At 40.4% G+C, this 19,803-nt stretch overlaps 1 protein-coding gene across 7 annotated transcripts in view; it reads left to right on the forward strand.

The window, feature by feature from the left end:
* Window positions 1-19,803, forward strand: part of celf5a (cugbp, Elav-like family member 5a) — a 788,658-nt gene that overhangs the window by 105,456 nt on the left and 663,399 nt on the right. For all 7 annotated transcript variants that reach the window (XM_034180252.1, XM_034180251.1, XM_034180254.1 and 4 more), the window contains exon 2: window positions 12,304-12,386. In XM_034180252.1, coding sequence (XP_034036143.1) covers window positions 12,304-12,386 — 83 coding nt within the window. The remainder of the gene's footprint in view (window positions 1-12,303; window positions 12,387-19,803) is intronic.

Here is a 19,803-nt window from a genome sequence, read left to right on the forward strand (position 1 = left end):
CCTTACAATATAAAGCACCTTGGGGCAACTGTTTGTTGTGATTTGGCGCTATATAAAAAAATTGATTGATTGATTGATTGAACATTGTGGGGAGTCTACAACTTCACGTTGCTACAACGTTGCAACACAACTTTGCTGACAACGTTGCAGCAACGTTGTGGGGAGTCTAAAAATTCACATTGCTACAACATTGCAACACAACGTTGCTGACAATGTTGCAGCAACGTTGTGGGGAGTCTACAAATTCACGTTGCTACAACGTCATTGCAACTTCTGTGCAACATTCTGGCAATGTCAAATTGTTAGCTGGGAGGCACTTAATCCCCTAGTTGCTCCCGGTGTGTTGTGAGTACCTTGTATGGCAGCACCCTCACATCGGGGTGAATGTGAGGCATTATTGTAAAGCACTTTGAGCATCTGATGCAGATGGAAAAGTGCTATATAAATGCAGTCCATTTACCATTTATAAGGATGATTGGGATTTATATAAAGAAAACACAGTCAAGTTCTAATTTATGTATATCTTTATTTGACATCACAATGATGCCGTCATATGAGATTATTATACTTTGTGTGACCAGTAAGCTTTGTCTGTATGATCATGATATATATGTGTCTGTATATAAATGATTAACTAACTCAGTTTACTTCTTCTGACGGTGATTTGCTTTAATCAACTCAATTATAATTTTCATCACCGCTGTGTTTGCAATATTCACCAATGTGTACTGGGAGATGACGAGAGGTGAGTCCGTCAATTTGCCGATTGCTTGTTCCTTTTGTTTATGGCTTGCAACAGGATAAGATTGCAAGTTAAGGTTGCGCCGATTGACATTCACAAATGTATTTGAAGCAGTTGTAAAAATACAGATTTGCAATTTGACCTGGATCCAAATAAATATCCATACTCAGCAGGCAGCTGGACTTTGATGGAGGTATGAACTCTAATGAATGCGTTTCCAGCTGCATTTGTCAAGCTCATGAAGCATCACTGCATACCACATACATATGGTGCAACACACACACAGATTCACACACGTCGTCCTCTTTGGTGCTTCTTATGGATGACCGCTGCAGGAATGGCAACAAATCAATGCCTGAGGTATCCTACCCAGGGGTCACTGACAATACCAGGAGGGTCTGGGGACTATTTCCTGCTCTCATGATGGACACCAGTGATCCTCATTGCATTGCAACTCTTGTTCTTCCTTTGCCATTGCTCAAGATGAAAGGGTGAGAGCGAGAGAGGAGAAATGGGGGAGGTTTGGGACATAGCAGGGTTGAAGGGACGGAATGATTGATGGAGGAGTGCAGTCAGCTTCAGGACCAGGAGATGGTGACTGAGCACAGACTCTTGCTCCCTTTAAGGTGACTGTCTGACTTAATTAAGGTTTACAGGTTACGCTAGGCTACTGCTTATATTACAGCGCTCATTACAAGCCCATTAAGCCTGGGCAGAGAAAATATTGTTGTCAGAACAATGAGTGAGAGCATTTTGGAACGTCCGTGATCCAGCTCTTCTTCTTTATTGCACCTCTGTCCTTGCTCAGTTTGAGCTCCTTCTCCAAGAGTTGGCACGATCGTTTGACAGTGTGAATAGATTGAGGGGGTTTTTTTTTCCTCCTTTTGCAGAGGTGAGGGGGTGATTAGATGACTTAAGAGCTTCTGTGAGACCAGACTGATTACCCACCTCACGGTCAATCTGTGCCACTGAGCCTCCTACCTCCCTGGTTGGCAATGATTCAGGTCATAATCACATTGTATCAGTGCTGATGATGTGTGTTTCAGCTTCCAACCCCACTGAAAGGCCATCAGTGCCCCCAGTGCCCCACGTGGCAGCAAATGAAGTAAGCAAGTAATCTACTCTGGTTGATAGCTTTTTGTTTTCTTCTTCTTTTTCCAACCAGTGAAAATGATGTGTGAGGGAGCCGGCCAGATCGGTGCCAGGACCGGCTTGGGTTCTGCTACTTTCACACTTTCTCAACATGGAAATGGCACTCTGAGAGAATGAGTTCGCACTTTTTTTAATGCGCTGGGACAGTATGCCTCCTCTGGGAAAAGGAGATGAGGAAAAGGGAGTAAAGAGAGCACAAAAGGTGGAGTGAAATGAGAGAGGTAACGTTTAAACCGACCTGGTCTCCGAGGAGTTGCATTCATATTTGACGGTTTTTGCAGCACACAATGTACACCCGATCACACTGGGCTGTGCTCAGGCAGGAAATGGGCTGCTGTTCCTACTAAGGGTGCACTGACCTGCAAATGTTGCCTGCCATTAAATATCACCAAGATACGTACACTGAAAAAGAGAAAATCTCATCTCCACCAGTGGATTCAATTGGTGACACTCAAATAAATTAAATTTAACAAACTGACTTAACATTCATCCCATCTTTAAAAAAAGGGGACTGCTTATTAATAGACCTAAATGCAACAGAACCATTGAAAATAGCATTATTTCCTCCGATGTTTGTTAAATGAGGTGTCTGGCATGTAGATCAGTCTGACCTGAGCAGTTTGTGTACGAAATGACTTTGTGGCTTAATGAAGTGCAACATGCCCACATGTGCACAGCTGTACCCAGAATGACACACGTACAGCAGGACTGTGTGCAGACGGTTTCTTTGTGTGCATTCACTCCAACCAGACGTAATGTCATTACCATGACGACAACGTGTCACAGTTGTATCAAATGAGAAATGGCCTTTTTAACAGGCAATATCTTGACTTGTAGCAGGAAAGCACAGGTGTGTATAGTATCGCTGACAGATCCAGGAGCAAAACGCTCTGAGGGGGACCTTTCTCTACTATAAATCTGATTAGGTTTTTAGGTGAGGAAGCTGACTGATACACATTTTGCCATTCAGTACATTTTAGAAGTTGCACATCCAAACTACAGATGTGAGTTGTAGATGAGCCAACTCTTCCAGTGGTTTGGTAGATCATTACCTTTGCCAACAAAGTTGGGTGACGGTTATGTTTTCACACCTGTTGGTCTGTTTATGAACAGCCTGGAACCCATACTTTGTATATTTTAGATTATATCTTAATCAAACGTGCCCCAATCACTCTCATATTTGAAAGTGAGGTGCAGACTGGCGCTCACTATCACCTGACAAAGTTTGATCAGGATCTGATCTAGATTCTGGATTTTGTGGACATTTGAATTTAACATTGAAAAGTCCATTTGTTGTTCATTTTGCATTATATCTTAATCAGAAGTGCCCTATCACTTTCATTTTTCTGTTATGGATTTACATACACCACCAAAATTGAATGGAGGTTCCAATTTCACACCTGTTTATCTTACAGTTATCAGTTGGAAACAAAATGACAAAACTGTGCATATCAGATATAACCAATGTTCTGTGAAAATTACCTGAAAAAGAATTCAGAAACTGAAATAGTTGAACAAAAAGCTTTGATTCATGTGCATGAACTAACTAAATATTTCCTCCTGACATTTGATTATATGTAATCTAGTTTATGAAAAGTCACTTCTAATTGGACTTTGACCTTAAAATTTTTTTTTCCAAGGTAAAAATTTGTGGAATTGGAAACTAGTGTTGGCGGAGGTTTGTGCTCTACGAATGCGGCACTCTAGTATATCTAATGTATTTGATGTGTGAGCATTCAGACTGAGCCTCTTAATGCAGCCTAAGGAGATCTGATGTCACCGCAGCTGAGTGAGAGTCTGGAATGTGTCTACACCTGGAAGTTCTCCTCGTCTTTTGTGTTTGGGTAAAGTTGAGATAGCAGTGCTGTAGCTGACTGTTAGACGCTGTGATCAGAGAGGACACAGACACAGAAGGACACAGCAGGTGGCACCTTGTGACATGGTGGTAGTTTGATGTGTAGCTGGAATGCAGTATGCTCTTTGATCTCATCACTACCAGTACAAAAGAAGTCCAAATGATGAGGATACCGCAGTTAAAGTTGCATTCTGATTTTAAGTGTTTTTGTACTTTTTTCTTTGTGACTTGTTGACAGATGACATGAATTTCATGGATATGCATACTGATCACGGTTTGAACTCTTGCCCTTACCATTAAAAAACAATGGGTCCAGGAGGGTATCCGTAGTGAATTGGGCCATTCTACTATTACATTGTGGTTGCTTCAACCATGCTTGATTTTTTCACTCACTCACTCATCTTCAACCACTTACTCGAATTTAGGGTCATGGGGGAGCTGTGGCCTGTCCCAGCATTCATAGGGCGTGAGGCGGGGTTCACACTGGACAGTCTGTCACAGGGCCACATACAGACAAATAAACGCTTTCACACCTACAAACAATTTAAAGTTTCCAAACCACTTAACCTGCATGTCTTTGCATGTGGGAGGAAGCCGGAGCACCTGGAGGGAACCCACACAAACACGGGCAGAACATGCAAACGCCACACAGAAAGGCCCCAGGTGGGGATCGATCTCATGAACTTCATGTTGTGAGGCAACCACTAAGCCCCCATACAGTAACCTACTGTTTGTATTTGTTAATAATTGATGTAAATGAAGTTCAATAACTTGAAATGTTCATGTAGCATCTCCTAACTTATCTGAAGAAAACTGCCTGAAAAAGTGATGATTTATTTGTGTTACAAAAAAAAAAATGCCATTAGGGCCCGGTCCCACTGGCGTTTAGGAGGATTTGCGTATGAACTGCACACAAAATTGGTTCATATTCGCTAAACATCTGCAATATCCGTGAAACATGCTTGTATGAGTCGGGCGACATCCACACACGTCCGCAATTATCCGCAGAGGCATGTTTTTCCGTTGCCAAGATTTTTGAACTGCACAAAATTTTGGTTGCGGATGACAGCCGCCTTACATACGCAATAAATACTCAATACATACTACATAGTTAGTTTTGCAAGCTAATTGGCCACTTTGATGTAATCCCATATAAACATGAGTTTGCATCAGTCTGGCAGCAGGTCACATGGTTTCTATTAATTGTACAGGATGCTGTGATCTTACCCACCTGTATTGACTCCAGTTGTCCTCATGTTCACTGTAAAAACCAGCCTTCAACAGCACGGGTACCCAGTTTTAATGGTGCCATTGTGAAAGCAAATGTGTGCTTCTGCCACATGCATCCCTCATGCTCCGTCTCTCGTCTAACTGCTGTCAGACAGTGTACTCCTAAAAATATGTCATTAAAAAGAGGAAACGAGAGGACGGAAGAGTAGGGAAATGAGGTGGCGTTCATGAAGAGAAAGAAGTGAGAAGAGGAGCAGCGAGGATGTACTTCTTTTCTCTTTTAAGTGCAGAAATCAGTGTACGAGCTCGGTGTGTTTCACATAGTTTTTGTCATCTGATATGGTGGATTGTCTTGCTGTCGCACGATAAGGCTTTCCCCACCGCTGTGTCAGCAAGCTCTGATTACAGTGGATTTTTGTGTTCTTTCAAACGATTTCATCACACTCCTCTCCAACCACATCCACACAGTCCACCCCTCCACGTGCGAACACACATTTTGCACTTGGTATGCAATGCAGCATTGGCAATTTGTACGTGTTTGGGTTCCAATTATGGAGTTGTTAAAGAATTTTCGCCTGTGGCCTGCAAATTCTTATTAAGCCATACATTAAAGAGCAGAGAATCGCATTTCTCGTTTCTCTTTTGTTTGCCAGAGCTGTAGTTGTTATTAATTTATTCTCAATGCCCTATGCATTACACATTAACAAATAAATTGTGTTTGTGATTGTATTGTGAAATACTTGTTTCTAATTTCGACTTGGGGACGGGCTTCGGCAAGTAAACCAATGACGGCAAGTCCAGAGAGGCGGGAGAGGGAGAAAGCAGCAAAATCAAGCTATTCCCCGCTCTTACCCTTAGCAATTTGAGAAACAAACAAATAAACAAGCATGCAAATGCAGTGTGGCGGTGACATTTTTACATTATTTCTTCGTATGACGATGCAGAAGAGAGAAGGAGAATGAAAAAGTGGTGCGACTAACTGAATGATTTGCTTGGTGACTATAGGAAATCATTAAGTTAGGGGTGCAGCGTGGGATGCTACTGCTACAGTCAGCCAACTCAAAAGTCATGACCCCATTGCTATGAAGGGTGATGGAGGAGAACTTTATGAAAAAGAAAATATCAAAATGTTGAGATAAAGCTGGTCAAATGATGGAGCTATATGTGCATGCATGTGCACATACGTGCAGTTGCTGCACCAATGCAAAACCACCTGCATGTGCATGCACATTTAGGCACGTTTGACCAGCTTCACCTCAACATTTTGTTCTTTGCTTGCATGTTGTGAAGGGTGCAAGCTGATGGAAGAGCACTTTATGGAAAAGAAAAAAAACAATGTTGAGATAAAGCCGGTCAAATGATGTACCTAAATGTGCATGTACATGCACATATGTGCTTTTGCATTGGAGCTGCAGCTGGACATGCCACATGCTAACCGATAAATCAGTAAGGGACACGGCTTCTTAAGCCCTGCTTTTCAGTAGTTTGCAGAGGTGACAGTGGGATGGCTCCAGTGGGATGTGGTTGCAGATAATTAAAAAAGAATCCATATTCAATATGCATAAAAAAGAATGACAAAAAACAAAACAAACATGCACACTCCTGCATGCACAGTTGTGCTTTCATAAAAGCACTAAGGTGCAGAAGATGCGCTGCAATACAGCTGTAATCTCACATGCAGCAAGAGCAATGAACTAGAATATTGTGTGTGGAAAGAAACTCAATACATCACCACCCACTGAATACATTTGGCTGATGAAATGAGATCTGAAATACAGTAGCTGCTAATAAGGCATCTTCCGAGTGTCAGAAATATGATGCATTATAACCCAGATGAACCTCACTAATAGAACGCAAGAAAATCTATTTATTCAGACAGTCAGGGAGAAAATGATTGCATTCATTAAAAAAAAGAAATCTTCCCCATTTCTGTTCTTCCTCCTTTTGTTCTATGCATGCACAGAATGTGACAGATGATGCGCATGCTTATAGTCAGCTTTTTGTCTTGTACTTCGGCATTTACTCGATTCTCAATTGACTTTAAACACCAGCCCCTGTCCTCCTTATTTCTCCATCAGAGTCTTTTACTCTCTCACTCTCTCTCGTTCCATCCTGGCACTGATCTCATCCCTCTTTCTCTCTTTTCCTGCCTCCCCCTGTACTGTAATGTAGTCTTGTTCCTCAGTGGCTGCTGGTGTCACAGCTATTCAGGGTACGGATGTTGGCCAGGCTGCTCTCAGTTTTGGACAGGACACACTGAGATGCAGGAGAAGCCTGGCACTTCACCCAAAACAAATAAATAACTAAACAAGCAATATAAATAAATAAACCTCTGTTTACTTTCTGCTTTTTCCTGTTGTGTTTTTTTTGGGGGGGTTGTCAGAGAAACTGTCCACACTGCCTTACACAGGTTTTTTGTTTTTGGCATTGTGCTTTGTCCATCCCGAGGAACAACAGGCACAAGTCTGATAACATTTCTTATCGCTGTCCCAGTATTTTTAGCTGTATTATCTCCCAAACTGCTTGGAATCAACTGGTGAGTCAGAGAGGAGCAGAAAATGTCAACCCCACAGACGAGGCTTGTATCATTTTATTGCTTGATTGAGCTTTATTTTAAACTTCTGATTCATTCTGTAATCATTTTGTTATCCTGCACCCCAGCAATAGTGCTGGATTCTGTAACTGCTCATGCCTGTCTGTGTACAGCATAATGTGGAAACGGGTGAGCAGATTTTCACCAAATTTGGTTGAAACATTCCTTTGGTGAGTGTCTCTAGGTGGTCAGCTTTTGAAGTAGATATGTCAAAGATGAAGTTCATGGTTGTTAAAAATGTAGCCTGAAAAACGGTTTCTGTGATGTCTCTGTAACCTAAAGGGTGAGAGAGACAGTTTAGGGTATATCAATCGGTAAATCATTTGTCATCAAAAAATTACTATTATTTCAGCTTCCCAAAGGTGTCGTAATTGTCCCCCTCCCCAAAGCCACACTTTCAAGGATACCTCTAAAACAATAAAGCCACAAGAGTGACCTAAACATTATATTATTTAATCATTTTGCAATAAGTGGTATTAGTGATGTCATTATGACATCACCAAACATCATGAAAAGATGTAACTTTTGTCAGCAAATCACATTTATAATCACTGGATATCTGTATTTAATAGGGCTAGATGTGGTTTAATGATTGCCGCTCCTCCTATACAACCCCTGGCAAAAATTATGGAATCACCGGCCTCGGAGGATGTTCATTCAGTTGTTTAATTTTGTAGAAAAAAGCAGATCACAGACATGACACAAAACTAAATTCATTTCAAATGGCAACTTTCTGGCTTTAAGAAACACTATAAGAAATCAAGAAAAAAATTGTGGCAGTCAGTAACGGTTACTTTTTTAGACCAAGCAGAGGGAAAAAAATATGGAATCACTCAAATCTGAGGAATAAATTATGGAATCACCCTGTAAATTTTCATCCCCAAAACTAACACCTGCATCAAATCAGATCTGCTTGTTAGTCTGCATCTAAAAAGGAGTGATCACACCTTGGAGAGCTGTTGCACCAAGTGGACTGACGTGAATCATGGCTCCAACACGAGAGATGTCAATTGAAACAAAGGAGAAGATTATCAAACTCTTAAAAGAGGGTAAATCATCACTCAATGTTGCAAAAGATGTTGGTTGTTCACAGTCAGCTGTGTCTAAACTCTGGACCAAATACAAACAACATGGGAAGGTTGTTAAAGGCAAACATACTGGTAGACCAAGGAAGACATCAAAGCGTCAAGACAGAAAACTTAAAGCAATATGTCTCAAAAATCGAAAATGCACAACAAAACAAATGAGGAACGAATGGGAGGAAACTGGAGTCAACGTCTGTGACCGAACTGTAAGAAACCGACTAAAGGAAATGGAATTTACATACAGAAAAGCTAAATGAAAGCCGTCATTAACACCTAAACAGAAAAAAAAAACAAGGTTACAATGGGCTAAGGAAAAGCAATCGTGGACTGTGGATGACTGGATGAAAGTCATATTCAGTGATGAATCTCGAATCTGCATTGGGCAAGGTGATGATGCTGGAACTTTTGTTTGGTGCTGTTCCAATGAGATTTATAAAGATGACTGCCTGAAGAGAACATGTAAATTTCCACAGTCATTGATGATATGGGGCTGCATGTCAGGTAAAGGCACTGGGGAGATGGCTGTCATTACATCATCAATAAATGCACAACTTTACGTTGATATTTTGGACACTTTTCTTATCCCATCACTTGAAAGGATGCTTGGGGATAATGAAATCATTTTTCAAGTTGATAATGCATCTTGCCATAGAGCAAAAACTGTGAAAACATTCCTTGCAAAAAGACACATAGGGTCAATGTCATGGCCTGCAAATAGTCCGGATCTTAATCCAATTGAAAATCTTTGGTGGAAGTTGAAGAAAATGGTCCATGACAAGGCTCCGACCTGCAAAGCTGATCTGGCAACAGCAATCAGAGAAAGCTGGAGCCAGAGTGATGAAGAGTACTGTTTGTCACTCATTAAGTCCATGCCTCAGAGACTGCAAGCTGTTCTAAAAGCCAGAGGTGGTGCAACAAAATACTAGTGATGTGTTGGAGCGTTCTTTTGTTTTTCATGATTCCATAATTTATTCCTCAGAATTGAGTGAGTCCATATTTTTTTCCCCTCTGCTTGGTCTAAAAAAGTAACCGTTACTGACTGCCACAATTTTTTTTCTTGATTTCTTATAGTGTTTCTTAAATCCAGAAAGTTGCCATTTGAAATGACTTTAGTTTTGTGTTATGTCTGTGATCTGCTTTTTTTCTACAAAATTAAACAACTGAATGAACATCCTCCGAGGCCGGTGATTCCATAATTTTTGCCAGGGGTTGTATTATGAAAGGATTATCACACTTTATATTGCAATATTATGTGTGCACCCCCTCTTCTTAGACTTTCATTAAAAACGGCTATCATTTCTCAGAAATTATGAAAGAAGATTTTCTTTCAGAATTTCTTTCTAAAATTCGTGAATGTTTTCCTTCTGTTGTTGTTAATACACATATGTTGCGGAATGAGCGAAGCTCGTCAGCATCTCACCATGTCATTTTGGTCTTTCAGACTTTATTTTGAGTAAATGCTTCAGCAGACCATTAGCATAGCAAAAACCTTTCAGCCAACCCCCCACCTTTTTAAGCATTTTTCTTTATTTGCCTCTCACATGCCTGGAAAAGCTCCTCGCCACCTAACCATGTCCTTTAGGTCCTTCAGACTTTTTTCAGTAAAACTGTTCTTGGGAGCATGAGCATGACTAAAACCTTTCAGCTTCTGGGGTGGGGGGGTGGGTGGCTCTGCCCCCCCATACTCCCCACCTTTTTAAGCATTTTTCTTTTTTTGCTTTTCAGCTGACCCCTCTTAACCCCCTGCCACTTTAAGCATTTTTTAATGTAGAGGTAAATTAATATTCAAAGTTTTCAGCTAGTTGACAGTAGGGCTGTACAATATGGCCAAATTATCGTATCTCAATATTGTCATATAAATTGTCGTGTAAATATCACTTATATACATGCTGTCCATATTCCTGAGCCGTTTAGGTGGGTAAGGAGTGTTCCCATGGGATAAAAAAGCTTTTCAACTTACCATCCCTGGTTCTCAAGACCAGGCACCTAAGTGGCTCAACTCTCTCTTTTTTTTTTTTCTTTAAAGATATTTCGGTGTACCTTAGTAAACATTAGTAGAGTTCCATTAGTAGAGTTGGAATGTATAATAGAAGATATACCTTACTGAATTTTCATATCAGTATGATATACGATATGACTATGATTTGACACAAAGTGCAGCAACAGTGAAAATTAAACATTCTTAAACAAAACAGTAATAATACCACACTCATTTTGCACTCCTCATAAGGTTAGGATACTGTGCTCTTCAAAATTATTGTAACACTTGAAATTTCACACATTTTAATTTGTTTATGCCATTTTAAATACAAGAAAAACAAAAAAACAAAAAATAAAGTAACATTTTCTAAAATTATCTTCCTCAAACTGAAAGCAAATCTCTAAAACTTGATAAAACCTGTAAATATTAATCTGTTTTATTGCCAGTTTTCTTTAGACAAGTCAGGGGATGGAACATGATAACTGATAAGAAAGATAAATGATTTGAAGGATTGTTTCAGTTATCTGATGCACTAATAAGCAAACAGAGCATGAACCAGCTGCTGTCTGTTACCTTAAACATGTTTGCACTCTTAAACAGCTAACAGACAGACATGGCAACCTGAAATGCTGCTTTTAACAACCTGGACCTCATTTCTGACAAAATATGGCCGTTTACTCACCAATATGTTTGGTGTGATTAGAAGTCCATAGTTCAAATGACACATTCAGTTCAAATTTGAAGCAAACATTTTTCTTCTTCTACTAAGGTGGATTAGAACTTTTTGTGGTACACGGCACAAACTACTGGACAGGAGGAACCTAGCAGTCACTGTGACTCACTGATTTGAAATTGCAGGTCTTTCAAACAGACGTGTGGTGCCGTGACATGTCAATCATCTGTGTCCAATCAGATTTCAGGGGAGTCCAGTGAAACCCCGGCCTCCGCTATCACTCCACCCTTGCCAGGAAGTGTTTAACATTTCCTGTTTCACTGTGACTGAGAATTTGGCACTTCCTGTTTGAGTGTGAGCTTGCCACTGAGTTCGCACGAGATTCTATGGGGTCTCGTCTGTCAATCCAGGAAGTGTTTGACATTTAAACATTTCCTGTTTTACTGTGGACTTGAATTTTGGCACTTCCTGTTTAGGACACCCTGTACCACGAGTGAGCTTTGCGCCACTGCACGACGCTTCGCGAAGCTTCGCCACGCTTTGCGACACTTCGCTCATATTATTATTATCCATGCTTCCTTTTTCTGATCCTGCTTAGACCAATGAAAGGTCATGGTGTTGGGGATGGGGGAACACTACTTCCATTTGTGCTGACTCCAATCATTAGACCCACAGCACTAAAGGGTAGATGTCAATTTAGCCACATTCTTACAGGAGCATCAGAATTTGGAATAAATGAAAGATTTCATAAATTTGTGCCCTTAAAAAACTAAGGGTACTAGCATGGTGTATATCTAATAAACTGGCCAAAATGTGTCCAAGAAATGGTTACCAATAACAAATAATGATGTGTATCAAACAAAATATAATGATTTTAAAATGGGGGGGAAAATGACAAATGCAGATAAGACTAAAAAGCATAGCGGAGGGTTAGTTGGATTTTATGTTTCATGGCTTCAATATATTCATAATGTGTACTTCATTTTTTGCAGGCTGTGCTTTCCTCACCTACTGCGCCCGAGAGTCGGCCATAAAAGCCCAGAACGCCCTCCATGAACAGAAGACACTGCCAGGGGTAAGTCTCTCTCTCTCTCGCTCTCTCCCTTGTGGTCAGTCATGCCATCTGCAGCCGGCTGTGCACCACCCGGCAATCTTCTTCTGTCGTCCCAGAAATGAAAAACGCTTTGGAAAGCCGTTCACTCGACAGCTCAGACGTTTGAAGGCACAACTTCAAGTTATCTGTGTGTCTACTCCCCAGAGGATATTGCAAGCATTGATCACATGTCCACTCTCTACACTCTTGACGTACTGGCATATACTGTAAAAACATTTTGGGCAACTTTATTGAATTCTTAAACGATTTTGTCACCAGATTAAAGAGTCCATATTAATGAGGGCAGAAAACGACCTTCACATGTGTTGAAATGTGTGTGTTGTGTGTGTGTGTGGGGGTACTATCTGAAGTGACAAAACAAGTAAAACCGAGAAATGAGATGAAATTCATGCACCCCCAACCTATGATGTGAAATAAAGAGGCTGAGAACAACTCTACCATCTCACATTAAACATCCACATGTAAGTAGCACAAACTTTGAACATTTTCTATGGGTTTTCTTTGAAAAACAGCTCTCCCCCCCATTTATCCTGTGAATTAGCTTAGCGAAAGACTGTGGGGCATTTTTCTCCTCTTTTTCTTTTGCATTTGAATAATAATATGGAAGACAGGGAGGAAAAACCTTCTTTTATAAAATGCCAGGGAACGTGTTCATAAGAAGTTACAACTGTGTTCAGTAATGTGTTTTAAACTGAGCGATTATTTTTCTCTTTGTATTTCCAGTCCCTCCTCCCACCCCCCCTCGCCTCACGTTGACTAATAGCAGCTCCATCGGTTGCGTGGCTTCATGTGGCACAGATATAGATGTTAACATGTTGGATGCTCATGCTCAGCCTGTCTCCTCTTCTAAAAGACGAGCAAATCTAGGAGCCATCTGTGCTCTGAAAAGTTTATTTTTATTCTCAACATACCATCCAAACACATTTGCTGCATCTCCCTCACAGAATATGAAAAGTTCTCCTTCAGGGCTGCAATTAACAACAATGAACATTATCGTAGAATAAAATGAGTTTGGAGTCGACAAAGTTCGGAGGAAAAGAACACTTGGAGAATTCCTTTCTGCAGAGCTAGGAAATACCACACTTGACAAATCTGTTGTGGTGATCTCCCAGAGTAGGGTTAGTGACCCCTGGTGTACAGGAACACCTGTACTAAGTGTAGATTGGAAGTACCAAAGTACAAGTGTTTAACACCATCAAAGGTGGTTGAGATCACCAGAGCTGAGGTGCTGTGAAACATCAGGTTCCACACAGACAAGCAGCTACTGGCCAACCATCCAGGCATAGCACTGATTCGCAAGAAACAGAAGTTATTGGAGCAGTTGTTGTAGATTTGGCAAATACAAGTGGCTATAGCAATCGAAAATGAAAGGCATCAGAGGAGTGTTGCATATCCTGCACGCTCTATACACCACAATATAAATGTACAAGTAAATTTTGACTATGTATGACTTCTTCTAGGTGACATCTTTATAAAGTTATTCATACCAATCAATTTCAAATATTTTGCTGATTAATACAGCCGTGTTCAGAATAATAGTAGTGCTATGTGACTAAAAAGATTAATCCAGGTTTTGAGTATATTTCTTATTGTTACATGGGAAACAAGGTACCAGTAGATTCAGTAGATTCTCACAAATCCAACAAGACCAAGCAGTCATGATATGCACACTCTTAAGGCTATGAAATTGGGCTTTTAGTAAAAAAAAGTTGAAAAGGGGGTGTTCACAATAATAGTAGTGTGGCATTCAGTCGGTGAGTTCATCAATTTTGTGGAACAAACAGGTGTGAATCAGGTGTCCCCTATGTAAGGATGAAGCCAGCACCTGTTGAACATGCTTTTCTCTTTGAAAGCCTGAGAAAAATGGGACGTTCAAGACATTGTTCAGAAGAACAGCGTAATTTGATTAAAAAGTTGATTGGAGAGGGGAAAACTTATACGCAGGTGCAAAAAGTTATAGGCTGTTCATCTACAATGATCTCCAATGCTTTAAAATGGACAAAAAACAAACAAAAAAAAAAACAGGAACTTGTGGAAAAAAAATGGAAAACAACCATCAAAATGGATAGAATAACCACAATGGCAAAGGCTCACCCATTGATCAGCTCCAGGATGATCAAAGACAGTCTGGAGTTACCTGTAAGTGCTGTGACAGTTAGAAGATGCCTGTGTGAAGCTAATTTATTTGCAATAATCCCCAAAAGTCCCTCTGTTAAATAAAAGACATGTGCAGAAGAGGTTACAATTTGCCAAAGAACACATCAACTGGCCTAAAGAGAAATGGAGGAATATTTTGTGGACTGATGAGAGTAAAATTGTTCTTTTTGGGTCCAAGGGCTGCAGACAGTTTGTGAGACGACCCCCAAACTCTGAATTCAAGCCACAGTTCACAGTGAAGACAGTGAAGCATGGTGGTGCAAGCATCATGATATGGGCATGTTTCTCCTACTATGGTGTTGGGCCTATATATCACATACCAAGTATCATGGATCAGTTTGGATATGTCAAAATACTTGAAGAGGTCATGCTGCCTTATGCTGAAGAGGACATGCCCTTGAAATGGGTGTTTCAACAAGACAGTGACCCCAAGCACACTAGTAAATGAGCAAAATCTTGGTTCCATACCAACAAAATTAATGCCTCGCAGATGTGAAGAAACCATGAAAAACTGTGGTTATACAACTAAATACTAGTTTAGTGATTCACGGGATTGCTAAAAAAGCAGTTTGAACACAACAGTTTTGAGTTTGTAGCATCAACAGCAGATGCTACTATTATTGTGAACACCCCCTTTTCTACTTTTTTTTTTTTTTTTTTTGCTAATAGCCCAATTTCATAGCCTTAAGAGTGTGCATATCATGAATGCTTGGTCTTGTTGGATTTGTGAGAATCTACTGAATCTACTGGTACCTTGTTTCCCATGTAACAATAAGAAATATACTCAAAACCTGGATTAATCTTTTTAGTCACATAGCACTACTATTATTCTGAACACTACTGTATACACTTTAGATCATGCATTATGCTACCTGGTGCCCCTTATCTAATCCTGAGCCTCTAATAGAGGATGCAAGTCTGAGTGAAACACACACCTGCCTCCACACAAAAGTGGGGATGTGTTCTTGGAAATGTCTGATATATCAATAAAATTATCAAGTTATTTTATTGATTTAATTCTGAGTTGCAACTTAACTTTGCTAGTCTTGTGTTGCTGCACCGTCGTGAGACTGAAAGCATCACAGGAACACAACAGGAGGACGTTGACGGCTGTCGAGCCTCACAGACGAGCTGCTGCGGCGTTGCTGTTCCTTCAGCCTCACTCACAAACTCACAAACTCAGACGGCAGTCATTGGAGGAGGTACAATTAAAAATGTACAAATGTGTCCCGAAACAGCAGAGACCCTGTTGAGTCACAGATGGAAAAACAGCTGAAGAGAGTTCCACATTCAAAAGGTTTGAGTAAATGAAGGCTGATTATCTGTAATATAACAAAAGACCACATCATGCAGGACAATTTAACTGTGCACATAATGTTCTTCTCTCTTCGGGCGTCCTTCTCTTAATGTTTTGCAGTATAACCCCTGTTGCTTAACGTCTTGATGGTATAGTCCCCTCCGATAGTTGTGGAACATCACGACCAATTCCTCTGTTTTTGTGATAGTTATATTCAGAAGTTTACATACACTTTCATAATGGGCATTTAAGCTTTCACTGTTGTCTTTGGGCTGTTCTTTCTCTGGGGGACAGTGATTAGACAGTACATCTGCTATTAAAAAAATAACTTGGTGCAAATTTTAATTGCTTTTTTAAAATCAATAGCAGGTCAAAAATATACATACACCCACTTAGATGATTAATTCAGTATTGTTTAAAATTAACTTCATATTAGTCACTGTTACTGGATACAGTTGTCAAAGTTTTTGTATCAACATAAAAATGGTTATTTAGACCACACTTATTGGACTGACCAACACACAGGGGTAGGTCAGGTCTGGTCTGGGAGCATGTGCTGGTGCCTTGCATTGCCACATCCATCATACTTTTGAATGGCTTTGAGGTCCTGGATGGCAAAGGTCCAGCAAGATGACTGGTTTATCCCCAACTTCAGAAGGTAACCACCTATCTGCTGCAGTCAGGTGAAATGTGGGCATCCCCTTGGCCTTTTCTAGCCATTCATTTGACAGTCATTTCAGCAGTACACAAGAATCATCCAAAGAGGTGTTGTACAAAAGACCTCTAGATGCTGCCTAATGCCACTGGTGAGCACCCACGTCTCACAATCATACAAGACAGCAAACATCAGGACCCTGAAGACTTGTGCCTTCATTTTTCTGCAAAGATATTACCATCGACAAATACCTGTCCATCAACCTTATGCTTCCATCAGCTCCTGTCAGGTGTTTCTTGATCTCAAAGGTTGAATAATCCTGAGATGAATGCCCTCACACAGTGCAATGTCAAAGTCCAAGGACTTCAAATAGAGCATTGTTGAGTTACATAAGTTTGAAATGTGTCTTGGAACCATTTCCAAACAACTGCAGATTCCAAGATCATCTATTTAAACAATTGTCACTAAGTACTGGGAGGTGTAGCCACTTTGCCAGCACCTGGAAGACGACCCAAACCTTCACCCTCAGCTGAGAGGAAACTGATTTGGATGGTCAGTTGAAGATTGATAGAGGATACACAAATGGATACTATAAAGTCACACAGCAGGTTTCAAGTGGTCACATGTTAAAATGTGCAAATTTACAGCAGAAATAAACATATTTACAGCCTGGTACAAAAAATGGTTTTGGTCTAAAGCTAGTTTGCCTTTCCACAACACTATTTTTTTTTTTTTCGGGGGGGGGGGGGGGGGGTGGTATTCTTGTATGTATGTATGTATGTACGTGTGTGTGTGTGTGTGTGTGTCCTGGTCGTATTAAGTTATGAATAATTAGGGGTGTGGTTGGTTTGACTGACAGTGTGTGCCGTGAGCCAAGTCCAACGCCACGTTAATGGAACTCTTTTGGACTGATTGTGTATGTCCTCCTTTCCAAGCATTTTATTATAAATATCTGAGATAATATGGCTTGCTATGCGGTTAATTGCCCTCATGGACTATCTACGAAATATTACGTATTACGTTGAAAACTAGTGTTTGTGGAGGTTTGTGCTCTGTGAGCACGGTGCTCTAGTTTCATGTGTGTTAGCACCTTTAGCAGTGTTAGCAAGCATCTGTAGCTTACTGACATTAGCTCCACTTTTATTTCACAGTTACTGGGGCAATAATCAGGTCATGAATTTTTAATAACTGTACTCAAGCCACCCGTTATGAAGACCACCCACTCTACAAAAATATTCAGTATTAAAACACCTGAACCAAGGTTACGCTGTTACTTTTGGTTTGATATTTCTCAGATAGGGGCATGTCCAGGCTTCACTTGTCGGTTCCATTTATTTAATTTATATAGTGCCAAATCACAACAATGTTGCCTCAAGGCACTTCACACAAGTAAGGTCTAACCTTACCAACCCCCAGAGCAAGAACACAGGCAGTGGTAAGGACAAACTCCCGCTGATGATTTGAGGAAGCAGACCAGACTCAGAGGGGTGGCCGTCTGGTTGGTCCATGCTACTGACACAATTGCCAATACAAATATACAGGAAATTTTGGGAGTCCATGCTGGTGCACAGGACGGGAGGCCTGCAGAAGAAGACATCCACTCAGTTTGTCCAATTTGTCCTGCCCAGATATGCAAGGTCTTGCTCGTGCTCCACCCCTTGATCCATTTACTGATTTGCCGGGATGTCGGCACATTAAGCACTGATAACGCCAAACAACACCTGTTTGAACTTCAAAGCTGCTCTTCAGGAAGCTTATGTGAGAAGTCAGCAGGGATTGTCCTGAGTGTGTGTGTGTGTGTGTGTGTGTGTGTGTGTGTGTGTGTGTGTGTGTGTGTGTGTGTGTGTGTGTGTGTGTGTAGACATACACACACTCTATGAAAGAAACTAGTTCACTGAGTTTAACACATTGTGCATATGTTTTATAATTTGCAGCTGCAGCAGTAATTTGTCACCTCTTGTTATCGTCCCCATAGTGTTCTATGTGCAAATTCCACAGAACTGGATGGTGAAAAACAAACAGAATAAGCCACTCTTGGCTGCTGCGGCCTTCATAAAGAACTAGAAGCACTCAGAGAGTGCAAAGTCCATGGGGTCACTGACGCCATAACATCTACACGCCGTGGAATCATTGAACCTAAAAAAGTCTAACAATGATGTTTGCTCACAGTAAAAAAGTTTCACCTGCTGTGACTGAATAGCATGTATCCTTAGCACTTGGCATCAGTTTATTGCAACTTGCACCTTTCCCAGAAGCTACTGTCATCTGAGCACTGATATTGATATTGCATGTGCTTATAGACAAAAACAAATAAGAGACAAAATTCAATTTATTATTCAACTAAACTGCAAATATATGAATTTTTAACATTTATGAAACACTTCTCTAAACAAGGCCATAGGGTCACTGACCCTAAAGAGATTCCCTCCTTGGCACAGTGATCTATTCAACAATTCAGTGTTACAACCAAAACTATGATACATACACTTTTCTTTCCTTTATATTTGACATCCTTGACCATGAAAACATACCACTAGAACTTGGAATCACTTTTATGTATTTATTCGTTCAAAAGTTATTGTATAAAAACGATTTTTCGGTAATGGCGGTTTTCTTCTGGATCTAGCTCCATAACATTTGAAGCTACATCAAATCTGATGACACCTTACTGAATCAGTACAGATTCAGCTACAATTTGGTGTTAGTTGTGCATCTCTAGCTTCATTTGTCACCTCACACTGACACATTTTCTATTTTCCCTATACTTTTGCATATTCTGGATCACCAGATCCGGAATCCGTATCCGATCATCACCAAACTTTGTTGTTTGAAAGTACATTTGAATATGTCACACCATAATTTTTTTTAAGCCTTTCTGCCTTGTTTTTGTGGAGTTAGAAACTAGAATGTCAAAATTCCCCCTATCCTGCAATGGTGAAGAATCCTTTAAAAAATTCCGGATCGTGATCCGGATCACCACTAAAATTTAATCTCTTGTCATTTCCAACCACTCCACAAAATTTCATCAAAATCCGTTCAAAACTTTTTGAATTGTCCTGCTGACAAACAGACAAACAAACAAACGCAACCGAAAACATAATCTCCTTGGCGGAGGTAAATGTATACTCAACAAAAATATAAACGCAACACTTTTGGTTTTGCTCTCATTTTGTATGAGATGAACTCAAAGATCTAAAACTTTTTCCACATACACAATATCACCATTTCCCTCAAATATTGTTCACAAACCAGTCTAAATCTGTGATAGT

Source organism: Thalassophryne amazonica, chromosome 10, assembly GCF_902500255.1.
Source record: "Thalassophryne amazonica chromosome 10, fThaAma1.1, whole genome shotgun sequence".
In the NCBI taxonomy this organism is placed as follows: domain Eukaryota; kingdom Metazoa; phylum Chordata; class Actinopteri; order Batrachoidiformes; family Batrachoididae; genus Thalassophryne; species Thalassophryne amazonica.